The sequence below is a fragment of the Anabrus simplex genome, chromosome 8 (genome assembly GCF_040414725.1).
Source record: "Anabrus simplex isolate iqAnaSimp1 chromosome 8, ASM4041472v1, whole genome shotgun sequence".
In the NCBI taxonomy this organism is placed as follows: Eukaryota; Metazoa; Arthropoda; class Insecta; order Orthoptera; family Tettigoniidae; genus Anabrus; species Anabrus simplex.
Window position 1 is genome coordinate 19008863 of NC_090272.1, and position 22979 is coordinate 19031841.

General features: G+C 47.0%; 1 protein-coding gene across 2 annotated transcripts in view; it reads left to right on the plus strand.

Annotated features, from left to right (window-relative positions):
- The window catches only part of exp (expansion), a 374884-nt gene that overhangs the window by 226038 nt on the left and 125867 nt on the right, over nucleotides 1–22979 (plus strand). For both annotated transcript variants that reach the window (XM_067152795.2, XM_067152794.2), the window contains exon 4: nucleotides 2775–2847. In XM_067152795.2, the coding sequence (XP_067008896.2) occupies nucleotides 2775–2847 (73 nt within the window). The remainder of the gene's footprint in view (nucleotides 1–2774; nucleotides 2848–22979) is intronic.

A 22979-nucleotide genomic window follows, 5' to 3' on the forward strand; every position in this document is an offset into this window, starting at 1 on the left:
AGCACTTGAAGAATGTTAAGACTCTAATTGAACAATGACTTTTAATCTCAAGACTAACATCAGAAGACAAAAGAATTGTGGTAAGTTCTGCTATGTATCTAAATGCAGTAGATAATAACAGTAATTACTATTATTCCTCACAATTATGGAACATCAGTTGGACTACTCCACCTCTCCGCAGTTTCATTTCAAGACGTTATTTTGACAAATATCAACGAAGGTAGCCTTTAGGATTAATCATTTTAACAGTATTAGTCAATTTAACTTAAGAAATTTCATCTTAGTTTATCCGTTTACAAATACTTATAAAATATGAAAGGTTTCACCCGTTCAATACAAAAACAGTGTTGTCTGATTGTATTACACCGGGCGAGTTGGCCGTGCGCGTAGAGGCACGCGGCTGTGAGCTTGCATCCGGGAGGTAGTAGGTTCGAATCCCACTATCGGCAGCCCTGAAGATGGTTTTCCGTGGTTTCCCATTTTCACACCAGGCAAATGCTGGGGCTGTACCTTAATTAAGGCCACGGCCGCTTCCTTCCAACTCCTAGACCTTTCCTATCCCATCGTCGCCATAAGACCTATCTGTGTCGGTGCGACGTAAAGCCCCTAGCAGCACTACACTGACTTAGCAAATGTCATGGGGTAGTCACCTAACAGCGTGGCCCTGCGAACTGCAGTGAGACGCCGTGGAAGTGAGTCGTCAAGTCGCTGGTAGTCCTCTGGACGCAGCTGACACTAAATCGTTTGCAGAGCGGTCGCTAATGCTGGTCTGTTCGTGGGTGCAGGATCCATGCCACGGAGCCTGCGTTCCTGGACATCCCAGATATGCTTGGTAGGGTTCATGTCGGGGCTCCTGGGTGGCCATGACAGTCGTTGGACCTCTGCTGCATGTTCCTGGAACCATTCTCGGGCGACGTGAGAGCGATGTGGCGGCGCGTTATCATCCTGAAACAGCGCAGATCCGTCTGGGTACTGGAAGGCCAGAAATGGGTGGAGATGGTCTCCGAGCAGCTCAACATACCGCGTACCATTCAAAGTCTCTTCCAGAACAACTACGAATAGGAGGCCCATTCCGTACCAGGAAAATGCACCCCAGACCATAACAGAGACACCAGCGCCTTGGACCACACCTTCGACGCAGGCGGGATCCATCGCTTCATGTGGTTTGCGCCATACACGGTGCCCCCCATTGGCATGGTGCAGTTGAAATCGTGATTCGTCCGACCATATCACGTTACGCCATTGTTCCACTGTCCATCCCTGGTGACTGGCGACAAATGCGCGTCGTTGTACCCGATGACATTGGGTTAACAGTGGCACCCGTGTGCGGCGCCGACTCCCATACCCCATAGAACCCATGTGTGTACGGATTGTCCACTGGGAGACGTGTCTAGCATGGCACGGTTGCCCGTCTGTCACTATTGATAATCCGTCTCAGATGTCACCGGTCACGGTCATCGAGGGTGGCTGGACGGCCGGTCGTTCGTCTGTTGTGGACGGTGACACCCGCATTCAACCATTCAAGATACACTCTGGACACGGTTGATCGTGTGAAACCGACTTTCCGCACCACGTCCGAAATCGCACTTCCCATCCGTCGGGCACCGACCACCATACCCCGTTCGAACGGTGTCAGCTCACGACGACGTTCCATGTTACACCTGTTACATGCACAGCCACTGCCCATACAACTGCCGCTGGCACAGGGGGCGTATGTTGCGCAGACAACACACCTGCGCATCAGTGCTCTGCTATCCCATGACATTTGCTCAGTCAGTGTATGTTTTTAATGTAAAAACAGTTTAACATTAATTTCAATAGCAACAAAATTGAATATAGACCTATACCTTTCAACTTAGTGATTATTTCTGATCTTGAATATCGGATACATTTAGATGACACAAAAGGTGTAAAAATAGTAATTTAGCAACAGCGGTTGAAAAGTGATCGAACTCAGTACCCTAAAATGGAAAATCTTTTTAATGTTATTTATTTTAAACTGGTTTTTTTTACCTATAAATTTGTTAACTGGTAGAAATACAAGTCAATTTCATCCATTTATAATTTAATGTAATGTATAAAGGAGCAAGCTGTGTAAATAATGTTGAGATGTATTTCATATTAATTGCCAGTTTCTCTTTACTTTAACGCAGCTGATGATGGTGTTGTAAACACGTCGAAACTAGTACTGCTAATAAAGTGATTATGGTGTAATACAATGAGACAATATTGTTTTTGTATTGAATAGGTGGAACCTTTCACATTTTATAAGTATTAGTTGATGTAACATACTCCTTCATTCCTCTAAAATAAGATAAATCGGGTGATATAACATTTCGCTAGGGTTCAGAATGTGATCACCGAACATTAGTACCATACAGGGGAATAACCATGTGCACGTTAGTTGGGCTGCAGGAAACGATACTGGAAGGGGCTGCTAAATTACACTGTATATGTGCAGAATTATGTTTAGCCTTCATACTCTTTAAACTCATCCTGAATTTACTCATTCCAAATGTCCATTTCCAACGCAACTTTAAGAATGTACTAGAATTGATATAAATCTTTCGCTAATAATATTGTTTCAATAACGTTTTGCTCTAACAGTTGTTTTGAATAACCCTCAATTCTACTATACATACCCAGTTACAAACATGCATAGGTTTTTCTACTGTTAACAAAAAATCAAATTCATGTATCACTAACCAGTTCAGATCGATTCTCTAGTATGAAATGACGGTGCCATGTCTATAATAGTGTTCTCTATTTTCCAGGATTGGTCTATGCGGCTTTGATAATCCGATGAGAGATCCTAAAACGGAAGAACTCAAGCGACATATCGGCCATGTAAGTGCAAATAGTATCAGTAGACAGTAGCTGTGCTAACTCGTCTCGTGCCGAGGTCGCTTTAATCAATGCAACTGTCTGACGTATTCAGGCAAAGTGCACCTCCCCTTCAGGCTTGAAGATGCGACTTGTACTAACTGCATTAGATGGTGGTGATTATTGTTTTAAAAGGAAGTATAACTAAGCTACAGCACTAATCAGAGAGAAAAACGAGGGTATTGGCCGCGAAGAGCATGAAAATGGAAGTGTCCCTCACTCACCGCAATCCCCTTTATCCTCATATCTACCACTTGTGGAGCTTGTTTCAGGCGTTGTCCACGTTATGTGGTTGTCAATGGCCTCATTCTCGACCTTCTGACGGTGTGTTATTACTACACGACAATGCTTGTAACAGTTCCCTTGTACCCATGTGGTTGTCAATGGCCTCATTCTCGACCTTCTGACGGTGTGTTAATGCTACACGACAATGCGTGTAACAGTTCCCTTGTACCCATGTGGTTGTCAATGGCTCCAGTCTCGACCTTCTGACGGTGTGTTATTGCTACACGACAATGCTTTTAACAGTCCCTTGTAACCATGTGCTAATCAATGGCCCCACTCTCGACCTTCTGACGGTGTGTTATTGCTACACGACAATGCTTGTAACAGTTCCTTTGTGCCCATGTGCTATTCAATGGCTCCAGTCTCGACCTTCCGACGGTGTGTTATTGCTACACGACAATGCGTGTAACAGTTCCCTTGTGCCCATGTGCTATTCAATGGCCCCATTCTCGACCTTCTGACGGTGTGTTATTGCTACACGACAATGCGTGTAACAGTTCCCTTGTGCCCATGTGCTATTCAATGGCCCCATTCTCGACCTTCTGACGGTGTGTTATTGCTACACGACAATGCTTGTAACTGTACCCTTGTGCCCATGTGCTATTCAATGGCTCCAGTCTCGACCTTCTGACGGTGTGTTATTGCTACACGACAATGCTTGTAACTGTACCCTTGTGCCCATGTGCTATTCAATGGCTCCAGTCTCGACCTTCTGACGGTGTGTTATTGCTACACGACAATGCTTGTAACTGTACCCTTGTAACCATGTGCTAATCAATGGCCCCACTCTCGACCTTCTGACGGTGTGTTATTGCTACACGACAATACTTGTAACCGTTCCCTTGTGCCCATGTGCTATTCAATGGCCCCATTCTCGACCTTCTGACGGTGTGTTATTGCTACACGACAATGCGTGTAACAGTTCCCTTGTGCCCATGTGCTATTCAATGGCTCCAGTCAGGACCTTCTGACGGTGTGTTATTGCTACACGACAATGCTTGTAACTGTACCCCTGTACCCATGTGCTATTCAATGGCCCCATTCTCGACCTTCTGACGGTGCGTTATTGCTACACGACAATGCTTGTAACTGTACCCTTGTACCCATGTGCTATTCAATGGCTCCAGTCTCGACCTTCTGACGATGTGTTATTGCTACACGACAATGCTTGTAAGAGTTCCCTTGTGCCCATGTGGTTGTCATTGGCCCCATTCTCGACCTTCTGAGGGTGTGTTATTGCCACACGACAATGCTTGTAACATTACCCTTGTGCCCATGTGGTTGTCAATGGCTCCATTCTCGACCTTCTGACGGTGTGTTATTGCCACACGACAATGCTTTTAACAGTTACCTTGTGCCCATGTGGAATCAATGGCCCCATTCTCGACCTTCTGACGGTGTGTTATTGCTACACGACAATGCTTGTAACATTACCCTTGTGCACATGTGGTTGTCAATGGCCCCATTCTAGACCTTCTGACGGTGTGTTATTACTACACGACAATGCTTTTAACGGTTCCCTTGTACCCATGTGCTAATCAATGACTCCATTCTCGACCTCATGACGGTGTGTTATTGCTACACGACATTGCTTTTAACAGTTCCCTTGTGCCCATGTGGTTGTCAATGGCCCCATTCTCGACCTTCTGACGGTGTGTTATTGCTACACGACATTGCTTTTAACAGTTCCCTTGTGCCCATGTGGTTGTCAATGGCCCCATTCTCGACCTTCTGACGGTGCGTTATTTCTACACGACATTACTTGTAACCGTTCCCTTGTGCCCATGTGGTTGTCAATGGCCCCATTCTCGACCTTCTGACGGTGTGTTATTGCTACACGACAATGCTTGTAACAGTATCCTTATGCCCATGTGGTTGTCAATGGCCCCATTCTCGACCTTCTGACGGTGTGTTATTGCTACACGACATTGCTTTTAACAGTTCCCTTGTGCCCATGTGGTTGTCAATGGCCCCATTCTCGACCTTCTGACGGTGCGTTATTTCTACACGACATTACTTGTAACCGTTCCCTTGTGCCCATGTGGTTGTCAATGGCCCCATTCTCGACCTTCTGACGGTGTGTTATTGCTACACGACAATGCTTGTAACAGTATCCTTATGCCCATGTGGTTGTCAAGGGCTCCCTCCTCGACCTTCTGGCGGTGTGTTATTGCTACAAGAGAATGCTTGTAACAGTTCCCTTGTGCCCATGTGCTAATCAATGGCTCCAGTCTCGACCTCCTGAAAGTGTGTTATTGCTACACGACAATGCGTGTAACAGTTCCCTTGTGCCCATGTGCTAATCAATGGCTCCAGTCTCGACCTTCCGACGGTGTGTTATTGCTACACGACAATGCGTGTAACAGTTCCCTTGTGCCCATGTGCTAATCAATGGCTCCAGTCTCGACCTTCTGACGGTGTGTTATTGCTAAGCGACAATGTTTGTAACAGTTCCCTTGTAACCATGTGGTTGTCAATGGCCCCATTCTCGACCTTCTGACGGTGTGTTATTGCTACACGACAATGCTTGTAACAGTATCCTTATGCCCATGTGGTTGTCAAGGGCCCCTTCCTCGACCTTCTGACGGTGTGTTATTGCTACAAGACAATGCTTGTAACAGTTCCCTTGTGCCCATGTGGTTGTCAATGGCCCCATTCTCGACCTTCTAACGGTGTGTTTTTGCTACACGACAATGCTTTTAAGAGTTCCTTGTAACCATGTGGTTGTCAATGGCTCCAGTCTCGACCTCCTGACGGTGTGTTATTACTACACGACAATGCTTGTAACAGTTTCTTTGTGCCCATGTGGTTGTCAATGGCCCCATTCTCGACCTTCTAACGGTGTGTTTTTGCTACACGACAATGCTTTTAAGAGTTCCTTGTAACCATGTGGTTGTCAATGGCCCCATTCTCGACCTTCTGACGGTGTGTTATTGCTACACGACAATGCTTGTAACAGTATCCTTATGCCCATGTGGTTGTCAAGGGCCCCCTCCTCGACCTTCTGACGGTGTGTTATTGCTACAAGACAATGCGTGTAACAGTTCCCTTGTGCCCATGTGGTTGTCAATGGCTCCAGTCTCGACCTCCTGACGGTGTGTTATTAATACACGACAATGCTTGTAACAGTTTCTTTGTGCCCATGTGGTTGTCAATGGCCCGATTCTCGACCTTCTGACGGTGTGTTATTGCTACACGACAATGCTTTTAACAGTTCCTTGTAACCATGTGGTTGTCAATGGCTCCATTCTCGACCTTCTGACGGTGTGTTATTGCTACACGACTATGCTTGTAACAGTTCCTTTCTGCCCTTGTACTAATCAACGGCTCCAGTCTCGACCTCCTGACGGTGTGTTATTGCTACACGACAATGCTTGTAACAGCTCCTTTGTGCCCGTGTGGTTGACAATGGCCCCATTCTCGACCTTCTGACGGTGTGTTATTGCTACACGACAATGCTTTTAACAGTTCCCTTGTGCCCATGTGGTTGTCAGTTTCCCCATTCTCGACCTTCTGACGGTGTGTTATTGCTACACGACAATGCTTGTAACAGCTCCTTTGTGCCCATGTGGTTGACAATGGCCCCATTCTCGACCTTCTGTGGGTGTCTTATTGCTACACGACAAAGCTTGTAACTGTTCCCTTGTGCCAATCTGCTAATGAATGGCTCCAGTCTCGACCTTCTGACGGTGTGTTTTTGCTACACGACAAAGCTTGTAACAGTTCCCTTGTGCCCATCTGCTAATCAATGGCTCCATTCTCGACCTTCTGACGGTGTCTTATTGCTACACGACAAAGCTTGTAACTGCTCCCTTGTGCCAATCTGCTAATGAATGGCTCGAGTCTCGACCTTCTGACGGTGTGTTATTGCTACACGACAAAGCTTGTAACAGTTCCCTTGTGCCCATCTGCTAATCCATGGCTCCATTCTCGACCTCCTGACGGTGTGTTATTGCTACACGACAATGCTTGTAACAGCTCCTTTGTGCCCATGTGGTTGACAATGGCCCCATTCTCGACCTTCTGTGGGTGTCTTATTGCTACACGACAAAGCTTGTAACTGTTCCCTTGTGCCAATCTGCTAATGAATGGCTCCAGTCTCGACCTTCTGACGGTGTGTTTTTGCTACACGACAAAGCTTGTAACAGTTCCCTTGTGCCCATCTGCTAATCAATGGCTCCAGTCTCGACCTTCTGACGGTGTGTTATTGCTACACGGCAATGCTTGTAACAATTCCTTTGTGCCCATGCGGTTGTCAATGGTTCCAGTCTCGACCTTCTGACGGTGTGTTATTGCTACACAACAATGCTTGTAACACTTCCCTTGTGCCCATGTGGTTGTCAATGGCCTCATTCTCGACCTTCTGACGGTGTGTTAATGCTACACGACATTGCTTTTAACAGTTCCCTTGTACCCATGTGGTTGTCAATGGCCCCATTCTCGACCTTCTGACGGTGTGTTATTGCTACACGACAATGCTTGTAACAGTTCCCTTGTACCCATGTGGTTGTCAATGGCCTCATTCTCGACCTTCTGACGGTGTGTTATTACTACACGACAATGCTTCTAACAGTTCCCTTGTAACCATGTGGTTGTCAATGGCTCCATTCTCGACCTTCTGACGGTGTGTTAATGCTACACGACATTGTTTTTAACAGTTCCCTTGTAACCATGTGGTTGTCATTGGCCCCATTCTCGACCTTCTCACGGTGTGTTATTGCTACACGACAATGCTTGTAACAGTTCCTTTGTGCCCATGTGGTTGTCAATGGCCCGATTCTCGACCTTCTGACGTTGTGTTATTGCTACACGACAATGCTTTTAACAGTTCCTTGTAACCATGTGGTTGTCAATGGCTCCATTCTCGACCTTCTGACGGTGTGTTAATGCTACACGACATTGCTTTTAACAGTTCCCTTGTACCCATGTGGTTGTCATTGGCCCCATTCTCGACCTTCTGACGGTGTGTTATTGCTACACGACAATGCTTGTAACAGTTCCCTTGTACCCATGTTGTTGTCATTGGCCCAATTCTCGACCTTCTGACGGTGTGTTATTGCTACACGACCATGCTTGTAACAGTTCCTTTGTGCCCATGTGCTATTCAATGGCTCCAGTCTCGACCTTCCGACGGTGTGTTATTGCTACACGACAATGCGTGTAACAGTTCCCTTGTGCCCATGTGCTATTCAATGGCCCCATTCTCGACCTTCTGACGGTGTGTTATTGCTACACGACAATGCGTGTAACAGTTCCCTTGTGCCCATGTGCTATTCAATGGCCCCATTCTCGACCTTCTGACGGTGTGTTATTGCTACACGACAATGCTTGTAACTGTACCCTTGTGCCCATGTGCTATTCAATGGCTCCAGTCTCGACCTTCTGACGGTGTGTTATTGCTACACGACAATGCTTGTAACTGTACCCTTGTGCCCATGTGCTATTCAATGGCCCCATTCTCGACCTTCTGACGGTGTGTTATTGCTACACGACAATGCGTGTAACAGTTCCCTTGTGCCCATGTGCTATTCAATGGCTCCAGTCTCGACCTTCTGACGGTGTGTTATTGCTACACGACAATGCTTGTAACTGTACCCCTGTACCCATGTGCTATTCAATGGCCCCATTCTCGACCTTCTGACGGTGCGTTATTGCTACACGACAATGCTTGTAACTGTACCCTTGTACCCATGTGCTATTCAATGGCTCCAGTCTCGACCTTCTGACGATGTGTTATTGCTACACGACAATGCTTATAAGAGTTCCCTTGTGCCCATGTGGTTGTCATTGGCCCCATTCTCGACCTTCTGAGGGTGTGTTATTGCCACACGACAATGCTTGTAACATTACCCTTGTGCCCATGTGGTTGTCAATGGCTCCATTCTCGACCTTCTGACGGTGTGTTATTGCCACACGACAATGCTTTTAACAGTTACCTTGTGCCCATGTGTAATCAATGGCCCCATTCTCGACCTTCTGACGATGTGTTATTGCTACACAACAATGCTTGTAACATTACCCTTGTGCACATGTGGTTGTCAATGGCCCCATTCTCGACCTTCTGACGGTGTGTTATTACTACACGACAATGCTTTTAACGGTTCCCTTGTACCCATGTGCTAATCAATGACTCCATTCTCGACCTCATGACGGTGTGTTAATCTTACATCGCAATGCTTTTAATAGTTCCTTTGTGCCCATGTGCTAATCAATGGCTCCATTCTCGACCTTCTGACGGTGTGTTATTACTACACGACAATGCTTGTAACAGTTCCTTTGTGCCCATGTGGTTGTCAATGGCCCGATTCTCGACCTTCTGACGGTGTGTTATTGCTACACGACAATGCTTTTAACAGTTCCTTGTAACCATGTGGTTGTCAATGGCTCCATTCTCGACATTCTGACGGTGTGTTATTGCTACACGACTATGCTTGTAACAGTTCCTTTCTGCCCTTGTACTAATCAACGGCTCCAGTCTCGACCTCCTGACGGTGTGTTATTGCTACACGACAATGCTTGTAACAGCTCCTTTGTGCCCATGTGGTTGACAATGGCCCCATTCTCGACCTTCTGACGGTGTGTTATTGCTACACGACAATGCTTGTAACAGTTCCCTTGTGCCCATCTGCTAATCAATGGCTCCAGTCTCGACCTTCTGACGGTGTGTTATTGCTACACGGCAATGCTTGTAACAATTCCTTTGTGCCCATGTGGTTGTCAATGGACTCATTCTCGACCTTCTGACGGTGTGTTATTACTACACGACAATGCTTGTAACAGTTCCCTTGTGCCCATGTGGTTGTCAATGGCTCCAGTCTCGACCTTCAGACGGTGTGTTATTACTACACGGCAATGCTTGTAACAGTTCCCTTTCACCCATGTGGTTGTCAATGGCCTCATTCTCGACCTTCTGACGGTGTGTTATTGCTACACGACAATGCTTGTAACAGTTCCCTTGTGCCCATGTGGTTGTCAATGGCCTCATTCTCGACCTTCTGACGGTGTGTTATTGCTACACGACATTACTTGTAACCGTTCCCTTGTGCCCATGTGGTTGTCAATGGCCCCATTCTCGACCTTCTGACGGTGTGTTATTACTACACGACAATGCTTGTAACAGTTCCCTTGTGCCCATGCGGTTGTCAATCGTTCCAGTCTCGACCTTCTGACGGTGTGTTATTGCTACACGACAATGCTTGTAACAGTTCCCTTGTGCCCATGTGGTTGTCAATGGCCTCATTCTCGACCTTCTGACGGTGTGTTATTGCTACACGACATTACTTGTAACCGTTCCCTTGTGCCCATGTGGTTGTTAATGGCCCCATTCTCGACCTTCTGACGGTGTGTTATTACTACACGACAATGCTTGTAACAGTTCCCTTGTGCCCATGCGGTTGTCAATGGTTCCAGTCTCGACCTTCTGACGGTGTGTTATTGCTACACGACAATGCTTGTAACAGTATCCTTATGCCCATGTGGTTGTCAAGGGCCCCTTCCTCGACCTTCTGACGGTGTGTTATTGCTACAAGACAATGCTTGTAACAGTTCCCTTGTGCCCATGTGGTTGTCAATGGCCCCATTCTCGACCTTCTAACGGTGTGTTTTTGCTACACGACAATGCTTTTAAGAGTTCCTTGTAACCATGTGGTTGTCAATGGCTCCAGTCTCGACCTCCTGACGGTGTGTTATTACTACACGACAATGCTTGTAACAGTTTCTTTGTGCCCATGTGGTTGTCAATGGCCCCATTCTCGACCTTCTAACGGTGTGTTTTTGCTACACGACAATGCTTTTAAGAGTTCCTTGTAACCATGTGGTTGTCAATGGCCCCATTCTCGACCTTCTGACGGTGTGTTATTGCTACACGACAATGCTTGTAACAGTATCCTTATGCCCATGTGGTTGTCAAGGGCCCCCTCCTCGACCTTCTGACGGTGTGTTATTGCTACAAGACAATGCGTGTAACAGTTCCCTTGTGCCCATGTGGTTGTCAATGGCTCCAGTCTCGACCTCCTGACGGTGTGTTATTACTACACGACAATGCTTGTAACAGCTTCTTTGTGCCCATGTGGTTGTCAATGGCCCGATTCTCGACCTTCTGACGGTGTGTTATTGCTACACGACAATGCTTTTAACAGTTCCTTGTAACCATGTGGTTGTCAATGGCTCCATTCTCGACCTTCTGACGGTGTGTTATTGCTACACGACTATGCTTGTAACAGTTCCTTTCTGCCCTTGTACTAATCAACGGCTCCAGTCTCGACCTCCTGACGGTGTGTTATTGCTACACGACAATGCTTGTAACAGCTCCTTTGTGCCCGTGTGGTTGACAATGGCCCCATTCTCGACCTTCTGACGGTGTGTTATTGCTACACGACAATGCTTTTAACAGTTCCCTTGTGCCCATGTGGTTGTCAGTTTCCCCATTCTCGACCTTCTGACGGTGTGTTATTACTACACGACAATGCTTGTAACAGCTCCTTTGTGCCCATGTGGTTGACAATGGCCCCATTCTCGACCTTCTGTGGGTGTCTTATTGCTACACGACAAAGCTTGTAACTGTTCCCTTGTGCCAATCTGCTAATGAATGGCTCCAGTCTCGACCTTCTGACGGTGTGTTATTGCTACACGACAAAGCTTGTAACAGTTCCCTTGTGCCCATCTGCTAATCCATGGCTCCATTCTCGACCTCCTGACGGTGTGTTATTGCTACACGACAATGCTTGTAACAGCTCCTTTGTGCCCATGTGGTTGACAATGGCCCCATTCTCGACCTTCTGTGGGTGTCTTATTGCTACACGACAAAGCTTGTAACTGTTCCCTTGTGCCAATCTGCTAATGAATGGCTCCAGTCTCGACCTTCTGACGGTGTGTTTTTGCTTCACGACAAAGCTTGTAACAGTTCCCTTGTGCCCATCTGCTAATCAATGGCTCCAGTCTCGACCTTCTGACGGTGTGTTATTGCTACACGGCAATGCTTGTAACAATTCCTTTGTGCCCATGCGGTTGTCAATGGTTCCAGTCTCGACCTTCTGACGGTGTGTTATTGCTACACAACAATGCTTGTAACACTTCCCTTGTGCCCATGTGGTTGTCAACGGCCTCATTCTCGACCTTCTGACGGTGTGTTAATGCTACACGACATTGCTTTTAACAGTTCCCTTGTACCCATGTGGTTGTCAATGGCCCCATTCTCGACCTTCTGACGGTGTGTTATTGCTACACGACAATGCTTGTAACAGTTCCCTTGTACCCATGTGGTTGTCAATGGCCTCATTCTCGACCTTCTGACGGTGTGTTATTACTACACGACAATGCTTCTAACAGTTCCCTTGTAACCATGTGGTTGTCAATGGCTCCATTCTCGACCTTCTGACGGTGTGTTAATGCTACACGACATTGTTTTTAACAGTTCCCTTGTAACCATGTGGTTGTCATTGGCCCCATTCTCGACCTTCTCACGGTGTGTTATTGCTACACGACAATGCTTGTAACATTTCCTTTGTGCCCATGTGGTTGTCAATGGCCCGATTCTCGACCTTCTGACGTTGTGTTATTGCTACACGACAATGCTTTTAACAGTTCCTTGTAACCATGTGGTTGTCAATGGCTCCATTCTCGACCTTCTGACGGTGTGTTAATGCTACACGACATTGCTTTTAACAGTTCCCTTGTACCCATGTGGTTGTCATTGGCCCCATTCTCGACCTTCTGACGGTGTGTTATTGCTACACGACAATGCTTGTAACAGTTCCCTTGTACCCATGTTGTTGTCATTGGCCCAATTCTCGACCTTCTGACGGTGTGTTATTGCTACACGACCATGCTTGTAACAGTTCCTTTGTGCCCATGTGCTATTCAATGGCTCCAGTCTCGACCTTCCGACGGTGTGTTATTGCTACACGACAATGCGTGTAACAGTTCCCTTGTGCCCATGTGCTATTCAATGGCCCCATTCTCGACCTTCTGACGGTGTGTTATTGCTACACGACAATGCGTGTAACAGTTCCCTTGTGCCCATGTGCTATTCAATGGCCCCATTCTCGACCTTCTGACGGTGTGTTATTGCTACACGACAATGCTTGTAACTGTACCCTTGTGCCCATGTGCTATTCAATGGCTCCAGTCTCGACCTTCTGACGGTGTGTTATTGCTACACGACAATGCTTGTAACTGTACCCTTGTGCCCATGTGCTATTCAATGGCCCCATTCTCGACCTTCTGACGGTGTGTTATTGCTACACGACAATGCGTGTAACAGTTCCCTTGTGCCCATGTGCTATTCAATGGCTCCAGTCTCGACCTTCTGACGGTGTGTTATTGCTACACGACAATGCTTGTAACTGTACCCCTGTACCCATGTGCTATTCAATGGCCCCATTCTCGACCTTCTGACGGTGCGTTATTGCTACACGACAATGCTTGTAACTGTACCCTTGTACCCATGTGCTATTCAATGGCTCCAGCCTCGACCTTCTGACGATGTGTTATTGCTACACGACAATGCTTATAAGAGTTCCCTTGTGCCCATGTGGTTGTCATTGGCCCCATTCTCGACCTTCTGAGGGTGTGTTATTGCCACACGACAATGCTTGTAACATTACCCTTGTGCCCATGTGGTTGTCAATGGCTCCATTCTCGACCTTCTGACGGTGTGTTATTGCCACACGACAATGCTTTTAACAGTTACCTTGTGCCCATGTGTAATCAATGGCCCCATTCTCGACCTTCTGACGGTGTGTTATTGCTACACAACAATGCTTGTAACATTACCCTTGTGCACATGTGGTTGTCAATGGCCCCATTCTCGACCTTCTGACGGTGTGTTATTACTACACGACAATGCTTTTAACGGTTCCCTTGTACCCATGTGCTAATCAATGACTCCATTCTCGACCTCATGACGGTGTGTTAATCTTACATCGCAATGCTTTTAATAGTTCCTTTGTGCCCATGTGCTAATCAATGGCTCCATTTTCGACCTTCTGACGGTGTGTTATTACTACACGACAATGCTTGTAACAGTTCCTTTGTGCCCATGTGGTTGTCAATGGCCCGATTCTCGACCTTCTGACGGTGTGTTATTGCTACACGACAATGCTTTTAACAGTTCCTTGTAACCATGTGGTTGTCAATGGCTCCATTCTCGACATTCTGACGGTGTGTTATTGCTACACGACTATGCTTGTAACAGTTCCTTTCTGCCCTTGTACTAATCAACGGCTCCAGTCTCGACCTCCTGACGGTGTGTTATTGCTACACGACAATGCTTGTAACAGCTCCTTTGTGCCCATGTGGTTGACAATGGCCCCATTCTCGACCTTCTGACGGTGTGTTATTGCTACACGACAATGCTTGTAACAGTTCCCTTGTGCCCATCTGCTAATCAATGGCCCCATTCTCGACCTTCTGACGGTGTGTTATTGCTACACGGCAATGCTTGTAACAGTTCCCTTGTGCCCATGTGGTTGTCAATGGCTCCAGTCTCGACCTTCAGACGGTGTGTTATTACTACACGGCAATGCTTGTAACAGTTCCCTTTCACCCATGTGGTTGTCAATGGCCTCATTCTCGACCTTCTGACGGTGTGTTATTGCTACACGACAATGCTTGTAACAGTTCCCTTGTGCCCATGTGGTTGTCAATGGCCTCATTCTCGACCTTCTGACGGTGTGTTATTGCTACACGACATTACTTGTAACCGTTCCCTTGTGCCCATGTGGTTGTCAATGGCCCCATTCTCGACCTTCTGACGGTGTGTTATTACTACACGACAATGCTTGTAACAGTTCCCTTGTGCCCATGTGGTTGTCAATGGCCTCATTCTCGACCTTCTGACGGTGTGTTATTGCTACACGACAATGCTTGTAACAGTTCCCTTGTGCCCATGTGGTTGTCAATGGCTCCAGTCTCGACCTTCTGACGGTGTGTTATTACTACACGACAATGCTTGTAACAGTTCCCTTGTGCCCATGTGGTTGTCAATGGCCTCATTCTCGACCTTCTGACGGTGTGTTATTACTACACGACAATGCTTGTATCAGTTCCCTTGTGCCCATGTGGTTGTCAATGGCCTCGTTCTCGACCTTCTGACGGTGTGTTATTAATACACGACAATGCTTTTAACAGTTCCCTTGTACCCATGTGGTTGTCATTGGCCCCATTCTCGACCTTCTGACGGTGTGTTATTGCTACACGACAATGCTTGTAACAGTTCCCTTGTGCCCATGTGGTTGTCAATGGCCCCATTCTCGACCTTCTGACGGTGTGTTATTGCCACACGACAATGCTTGTAACAGTTCCTTTGTACCCATGTGCTAATCAATGGCCCCATTCTCGACCTTCTGACGGTGTGTTAATGCTACACGACATTGCTTTTAACAGTTCCCTTGTACCCATGTTGTTGTCATTGGCCCCATTCTCGACCTTCTGACGGTGTGTTATTGCTACACGACAATGCTTGTAACAGTTCCCTTGTGCCCATGTGGTTGTCAATGGCCCCATTCTCGACCTTCTGACGGTGTGTTATTGCTACACGACATTGCTTTTAACAGTTCCCTTGTGCCCATGTGGTTGTCAATGGCCCCATTCTCGACCTTCTGACGGTGCGTTATTTCTACACGACATTACTTGTAACCGTTCCCTTGTGCCCATGTGGTTGTCAATGGCCCCATTCTCGACCTTCTGACGGTGTGTTATTGCTACACGACAATGCTTGTAACAGTATCCTTATGCCCATGTGGTTGTCAAGGGCTCCCTCCTCGACCTTCTGGCGGTGTGTTATTGCTACAAGAGAATGCTTGTAACAGTTCCCTTGTGCCCATGTGCTAATCAATGGCTCCAGTCTCGACCTCCTGAAAGTGTGTTATTGCTACACGACAATGCGTGTAACAGTTCCCTTGTGCCCATGTGCTAATCAATGGCTCCAGTCTCGACCTTCCGACGGTGTGTTATTGCTACACGACAATGCGTGTAACAGTTCCCTTGTGCCCATGTGCTAATCAATGGCTCCAGTCTCGACCTCCTGAAAGTGTGTTATTGCTACACGACAATGCGTGTAACAGTTCCCTTGTGCCCATGTGCTAATCAATGGCTCCAGTCTCGACCTTCTGACGGTGTGTTATTGCTAAGCGACAATGTTTATAACAGTTCCCTTGTAACCATGTGGTTGTCAATGGCCCCATTCTCGACCTTCTGACGGTGTGTTATTGCTACACGACAATGCTTGTAACAGTATCCTTATGCCCATGTGGTTGTCAAGGGCCCCCTCCTCGACCTTCTGACGGTGTGTTATTGCTACAAGACAATGCTTGTAACAGTTCCCTTGTGCCCATGTGGTTGTCAATGGCCCCATTCTCGACCTTCTAACGGTGTGTTTTTGCTACACGACAATGCTTTTAAGAGTTCCTTGTAACCATGTGGTTGTCAATGGCTCCAGTCTCGACCTCCTGACGGTGTGTTATTACTACACGACAATGCTTGTAACAGTTTCTTTGTGCCCATGTGGTTGTCAATGGCCCCATTCTCGACCTTCTAACGGTGTGTTTTTGCTACACGACAATGCTTTTAAGAGTTCCTTGTAACCATGTGGTTGTCAATGGCCCCATTCTCGACCTTCTGACGGTGTGTTATTGCTACACGAGAATGCTTGTAACAGTATCCTTATGCCCATGTGGTTGTCAAGGGCCCCCTCCTCGACCTTCTGACGGTGTGTTATTGCTACAAGACAATGCGTGTAACAGTTCCCTTGTGCCCATGTGGTTGTCAATGGCCCGATTCTCGACCTTCTGACGGTGTGTTATTGCTACACGACAATGCTTTTAACAGTTCCTTGTAACCATGTGGTTGTCAATGGCTCCATTCTCGACCTTCTGACGGTGTGTTATTGCTACACGACTATGCTTGTAACAGTTCCTTTCTGCCCTTGTACTAATCAACGGCTCCAGTCTCGACCTCCTGACGGTGTGTTATTGCTACACGACAATGCTTGTAACAGCTCCTTTGTGCCCGTTTGGTTGACAATGGCCCCATTCTCGACCTTCTGACGGTGTGTTATTGCTACACGACAATGCTTTTAACAGTTCCCTTGTGCCCATGTGGTTGTCAGTTTCCCCATTCTCGACCTTCTGACGGTGTGTTATTGCTACACGACAATGCTTGTAACAGCTCCTTTGTGCCCATGTGGTTGACAATGGCCCCATTCTCGACCTTCTGTGGGTGTCTTATTGCTATACGACAAAGCTTGTAACTGTTCCCTTGTGCCAATCTGCTAATGAATGGCTCCATTCTCGACCTTCTGACGGTGTGTTATTGCTACACGACAAAGCTTGTAACTGTTCCCTTGTGCCAATCTGCTAATGAATGGCTCCAGTCTCGACCTTCTGACGATGTGTTTTTGCTACACGACAAAGCTTGTAACAGTTCCCTTGTGCCCATCTGCTAATCAATGGCTCCAGTCTCGACCTTCTGACGGTGTGTTATTGCTACACGGCAATGCTTGTAACAATTCCTTTGTGCCCATGCGGTTGTCAATGGTTCCAGTCTCGACCTTCTGATGGTGTGTTATTGCTACACAACAATGCTTGTAACACTTCCCTTGTGCCCATGTGGTTGTCAATGGCCTCATTCTCGACCTTCTGACGGTGTGTTAATGCTACACGACATTGCTTTTAACAGTTCCCTTGTACCCATGTGGTTGTCAATGGCCCCATTCTCGACCTTCTGACGGTGTGTTATTGCTACACGACAATGCTTGTAACAGTTCCCTTGTACCCATGTGGTTGTCAATGGCCTCATTCTCGACCTTCTGACGGTGTGTTATTACTACACGACAATGCTTCTAACAGTTCCCTTGTAACCATGTGGTTGTCAATGGCTCCATTCTCGACCTTCTGACGGTGTGTTAATGCTACACGACATTGTTTTTAACAGTTCCCTTGTAACCATGTGGTTGTCATTGGCCCCATTCTCGACCTTCTCACGGTGTGTTATTGCTACACGACAATGCTTGTAACAGTTCCTTTGTGCCCATGTGGTTGTCAATGGCCCGATTCTCGACCTTCTGACGTTGTGTTATTGCTACACGACAATGCTTTTAACAGTTCCTTGTAACCATGTGGTTGTCAATGGCTCCATTCTCGACCTTCTGACGGTGTGTTAATGCTACACGACATTGCTTTTAACAGTTCCCTTGTACCCATGTGGTTGTCATTGGCCCCATTCTCGACCTTCTGACGGTGTGTTATTGCTACACGACAATGCTTGTAACAGTTCCCTTGTACCCATGTTGTTGTCATTGGCCCAATTCTCGACCTTCTGACGGTGTGTTATTGCTACACGACCATGCTTGTAACAGTTCCTTTGTGCCCATGTGCTATTCAATGGCTCCAGTCTCGACCTTCCGACGGTGTGTTATTGCTACACGACAATGCGTGTAACAGTTCCCTTGTGCCCATGTGCTATTCAATGGCCCCATTCTCGACCTTCTGACGGTGTGTTATTGCTACACGACAATGCGTGTAACAGTTCCCTTGTGCCCATGTGCTATTCAATGGCCCCATTCTCGACCTTCTGACGGTGTGTTATTGCTACACGACAATGCTTGTAACTGTACCCTTGTGCCCATGTGCTATTCAATGGCTCCAGTCTCGACCTTCTGACGGTGTGTTATTGCTACACGACAATGCTTGTAACTGTACCCTTGTGCCCATGTGCTATTCAATGGCCCCATTCTCGACCTTCTGACGGTGTGTTATTGCTACACGACAATGCGTGTAACAGTTCCCTTGTGCCCATGTGCTATTCAATGGCTCCAGTCTCGACCTTCTGACGGTGTGTTATTGCTACACGACAATGCTTGTAACTGTACCCCTGTACCCATGTGCTATTCAATGGCCCCATTCTCGACCTTCTGACGGTGCGTTATTGCTACACGACAATGCTTGTAACTGTACCCTTGTACCCATGTGCTATTCAATGGCTCCAGTCTCGACCTTCTGACGATGTGTTATTGCTACACGACAATGCTTGTAAGAGTTCCCTTGTGCCCATGTGGTTGTCATTGGCCCCATTCTCGACCTTTTGAGGGTGTGTTATTGCCACACGACAATGCTTGTAACATTACCCTTGTGCCCATGTGGTTGTCAATGGCTCCATTCTCGACCTTCTGACGGTGTGTTATTGCCACACGACAATGCTTTTAACAGTTACCTTGTGCCCATGTGTAATCAATGGCCCCATTCTCGACCTTCTGACGGTGTGTTATTGCTACACGACAATGCTTGTAACATTACCCTTGTGCACATGTGGTTGTCAATGGCCCCATTCTCGACCTTCTGACGGTGTGTTATTACTACACGACAATGCTTTTAACGGTTCCCTTGTACCCATGTGCTAATCAATGACTCCATTCTCGACCTCATGACGGTGTGTTAATCTTACATCGCAATGCTTTTAATAGTTCCTTTGTGCCCATGTGCTAATCAATGGCTCCATTCTCGACCTTCTGACGGTGTGTTATTACTACACGACAATGCTTGTAACAGTTCCTTTGTGCCCATGTGGTTGTCAATGGCCCGATTCTCGACCTTCTGACGGTGTGTTATTGCTACACGACAATGCTTTTAACAGTTCCTTGTAACCATGTGGTTGTCAATGGCTCCAGTCTCGACCTCCTGACGGTGTGTTATTACTACACGACAATGCTTGTAACAGTTTCTTTGTGCCCATGTGGTTGTCAATGGCCCCATTCTCGACCTTCTAACGGTGTGTTTTTGCTACACGACAATGCTTTTAAGAGTTCCTTGTAACCATGTGGTTGTCAATGGCCCAATTATCGACCTTCTGACGGTGTGTTATTGCTACACGACAATGCTTGTAACAGCATCCTTATGCCCATGTGGTTGTCAAGGGCCCCCTCCTCGACCTTCTGACGGTGTATTATTGCTACAAGACAATGCGTGTAACAGTTCCCTTGTGCCCATGTGGTTGTCAATGGCTCCAGTCTCGACCTCCTGACGGTGTGTTATTACTACACGACAATGCTTGTAACAGTTTCTTTGTGCCCATGTGGTTGTCAATGGCCCGATTCTCGACCTTCTGACGGTGTGTTATTGCTACACGACAATGCTTGTAACAGTTCCTTGTAACCATGTGGTTGTCAATGGCTCCATTCTCGACCTTCTGACGGTGTGTTATTGCTACACGACTATGCTTGTAACAGTTCCTTTCTGCCCTTGTACTAATCAACGGCTCCAGTCTCGACCTCCTGACGGTGTGTTATTGGTACACGACAATGCTTGTAACAGCTCCTTTGTGCCCGTGTGGTTGACAATGGCCCCATTCTCGACCTTCTGTGGGTGTCTTATTGCTACACGACAAAGCTTGTAACTGCTCCCTTGTGCCAATCTGCTAATGAATGGCTCCAGTCTCGACCTTCTGACGGTGTGTTATTGCTACACGACAAAGCTTGTAACAGTTCCCTTGTGCCCATCTGCTAATCAATGGCTCCATTCTCGACCTCCTGACGGTGTGTTATTGCTACACGACAATGCTTGTAACAGCTCCTTTGTGCCCATGTGGTTGACAATGGCCCCATTCTCGACCTTCTGTGGGTGTCTTATTGCTACACGACAAAGCTTGTAACTGTTCCCTTGTGCCAATCTGCTAATGAATGGCTCCATTCTCGACCTTCTGACGGTGTGTTTTTGCTACACGACAAAGCTTGTAACAGTTCCCTTGTGCCCATCTGCTAATCAATGGCTCCAGTCTCGACCTTCTGACGGTGTGTTATTGCTACACGGCAATGCTTGTAACAATTCCTTTGTGCCCATGCGGTTGTCAATGGTTCCAGTCTCGACCTTCTGACGGTGTGTTATTGCTACACAACAATGCTTGTAACACTTCCCTTGTGCCCATGTGGTTGTCAATGGCCTCATTCTCGACCTTCTGACGGTGTGTTAATGCTACACGACATTGCTTTTAACAGTTCCCTTGTACCCATGTGGTTGTCAATGGCCCCATTCTCGACCTTCTGACGGTGTGTTATTGCTACACGACAATGCTTGTAACAGTTCCCTTGTACCCATGTGGTTGTCAATGGCCTCATTCTCGACCTTCTGACGGTGTGTTATTACTACACGACAATGCTTCTAACAGTTCCCTTGTAACCATGTGGTTGTCAATGGCTCCATTCTCGACCTTCTGACGGTGTGTTAATGCTACACGACATTGTTTTTAACAGTTCCCTTGTAACCATGTGGTTGTCATTGGCCCCATTCTCGACCTTCTGACGGTGTGTTATTGCTACACGACAATGCTTGTAACAGTTCCTTTGTGCCCATGTGGTTGTCAATGGCCCGATTCTCGACCTTCTGACGTTGTGTTATTGCTACACGACAATGCTTTTAACAGTTCCTTGTAACCATGTGGTTGTCAATGGCTCCATTCTCGACCTTCTGACGGTGTGTTAATGCTACACGACATTGCTTTTAACAGTTCCCTTGTACCCATGTGGTTGTCATTGGCCCCATTCTCGACCTTCTGACGGTGTGTTATTGCTACACGACAATGCTTGTAACAGTTCCCTTGTACCCATGTTGTTGTCATTGGCCCAATTCTCGACCTTCTGACGGTGTGTTATTGCTACACGACTATGCGTGTAACAGTTCCTTTGTACCCATGTGCTAATCAATGGCTCCAGTCTCGACCTTCTGACGGTGTGTTATTTCTACACGACATTACTTGTAACCGTTCCCTTGTGCCCATGTGGTTGTCAATGGCCCCATTCTCGACCTTCTGACGGTGTGTTATTACTACACGACAATGCTTGTAACAGTATCCTTATGCCCATGTGGTTGTCAATGGCCCCATTCTCGACCTTCTGACGGTGCGTTATTTCTACACGACATTACTTGTAACCGTTCCCTTGTGCCCATGTGGTTGTCAATGGCCCCATTCTCGACCTTCTGACGGTGTGTTATTTCTACACGACATTACTTGTAACCGTTCCCTTGTGCCCATGTGGTTGTCAATGGCCCCATTCTCGACCTTCTGACGGTGTGTTATTGCTACAAGAGAATGCTTGTAACTGTTCCCTTGTGCCTATGTGGTTGTCAATGGCCCCATTCTCGACCTTCTAACGGTGTGTTTTTGCTACAAGACAATGCTTGTAACAGTTCCCTTGTGCCCATGTGCTAATCAATGGCTCCAGTCTCGACCTCCTGACGGTGTGTTATTGCTACACGACAATGCGTGTAACAGTTCCCTTGTGCCCATGTGCTAATCAATGGCTCTAGTCTCGACCTTCTGACGGTGTGTTATTGCTACACGACAATGCGTGTAAAATTTACCTTGTACCCATGTTGTTGTCAATGGCCCCATTCTCGATCTTCTGACGGTGTGTTATTGCTACACGACAATGCGTGTAACAGTTCCCTTGTGCCCATGTGCTAATCAATGGCTCCAGTCTCGACATTTTGAAGGTGTGTTATTGCTACACGACAATGCGTGAAACAGTTCCCTTGTACCCATGTTGTTGTCAATGGCCCCATTCTCGACCAGCTGACGGTGTGTTATTGCTACACGACAATGCGTGTAACAGTTCCCTTGTGCCCATGTGCTAATCAATGGCTCCATTCTCGACCTTCTGACGGTGTGTTATTGCTACACGACAATGCGTGTAACAGTTCCCTTGTACCCATGTTGTTGTCAATGGCTCCATTCTCGACCTTCTGACGGTGTGTTATTGCTACACGACAATGCTATAACAGTTCCTTTGTGCCCATGTGCTAATCAATGGCTCCATTCTCGAC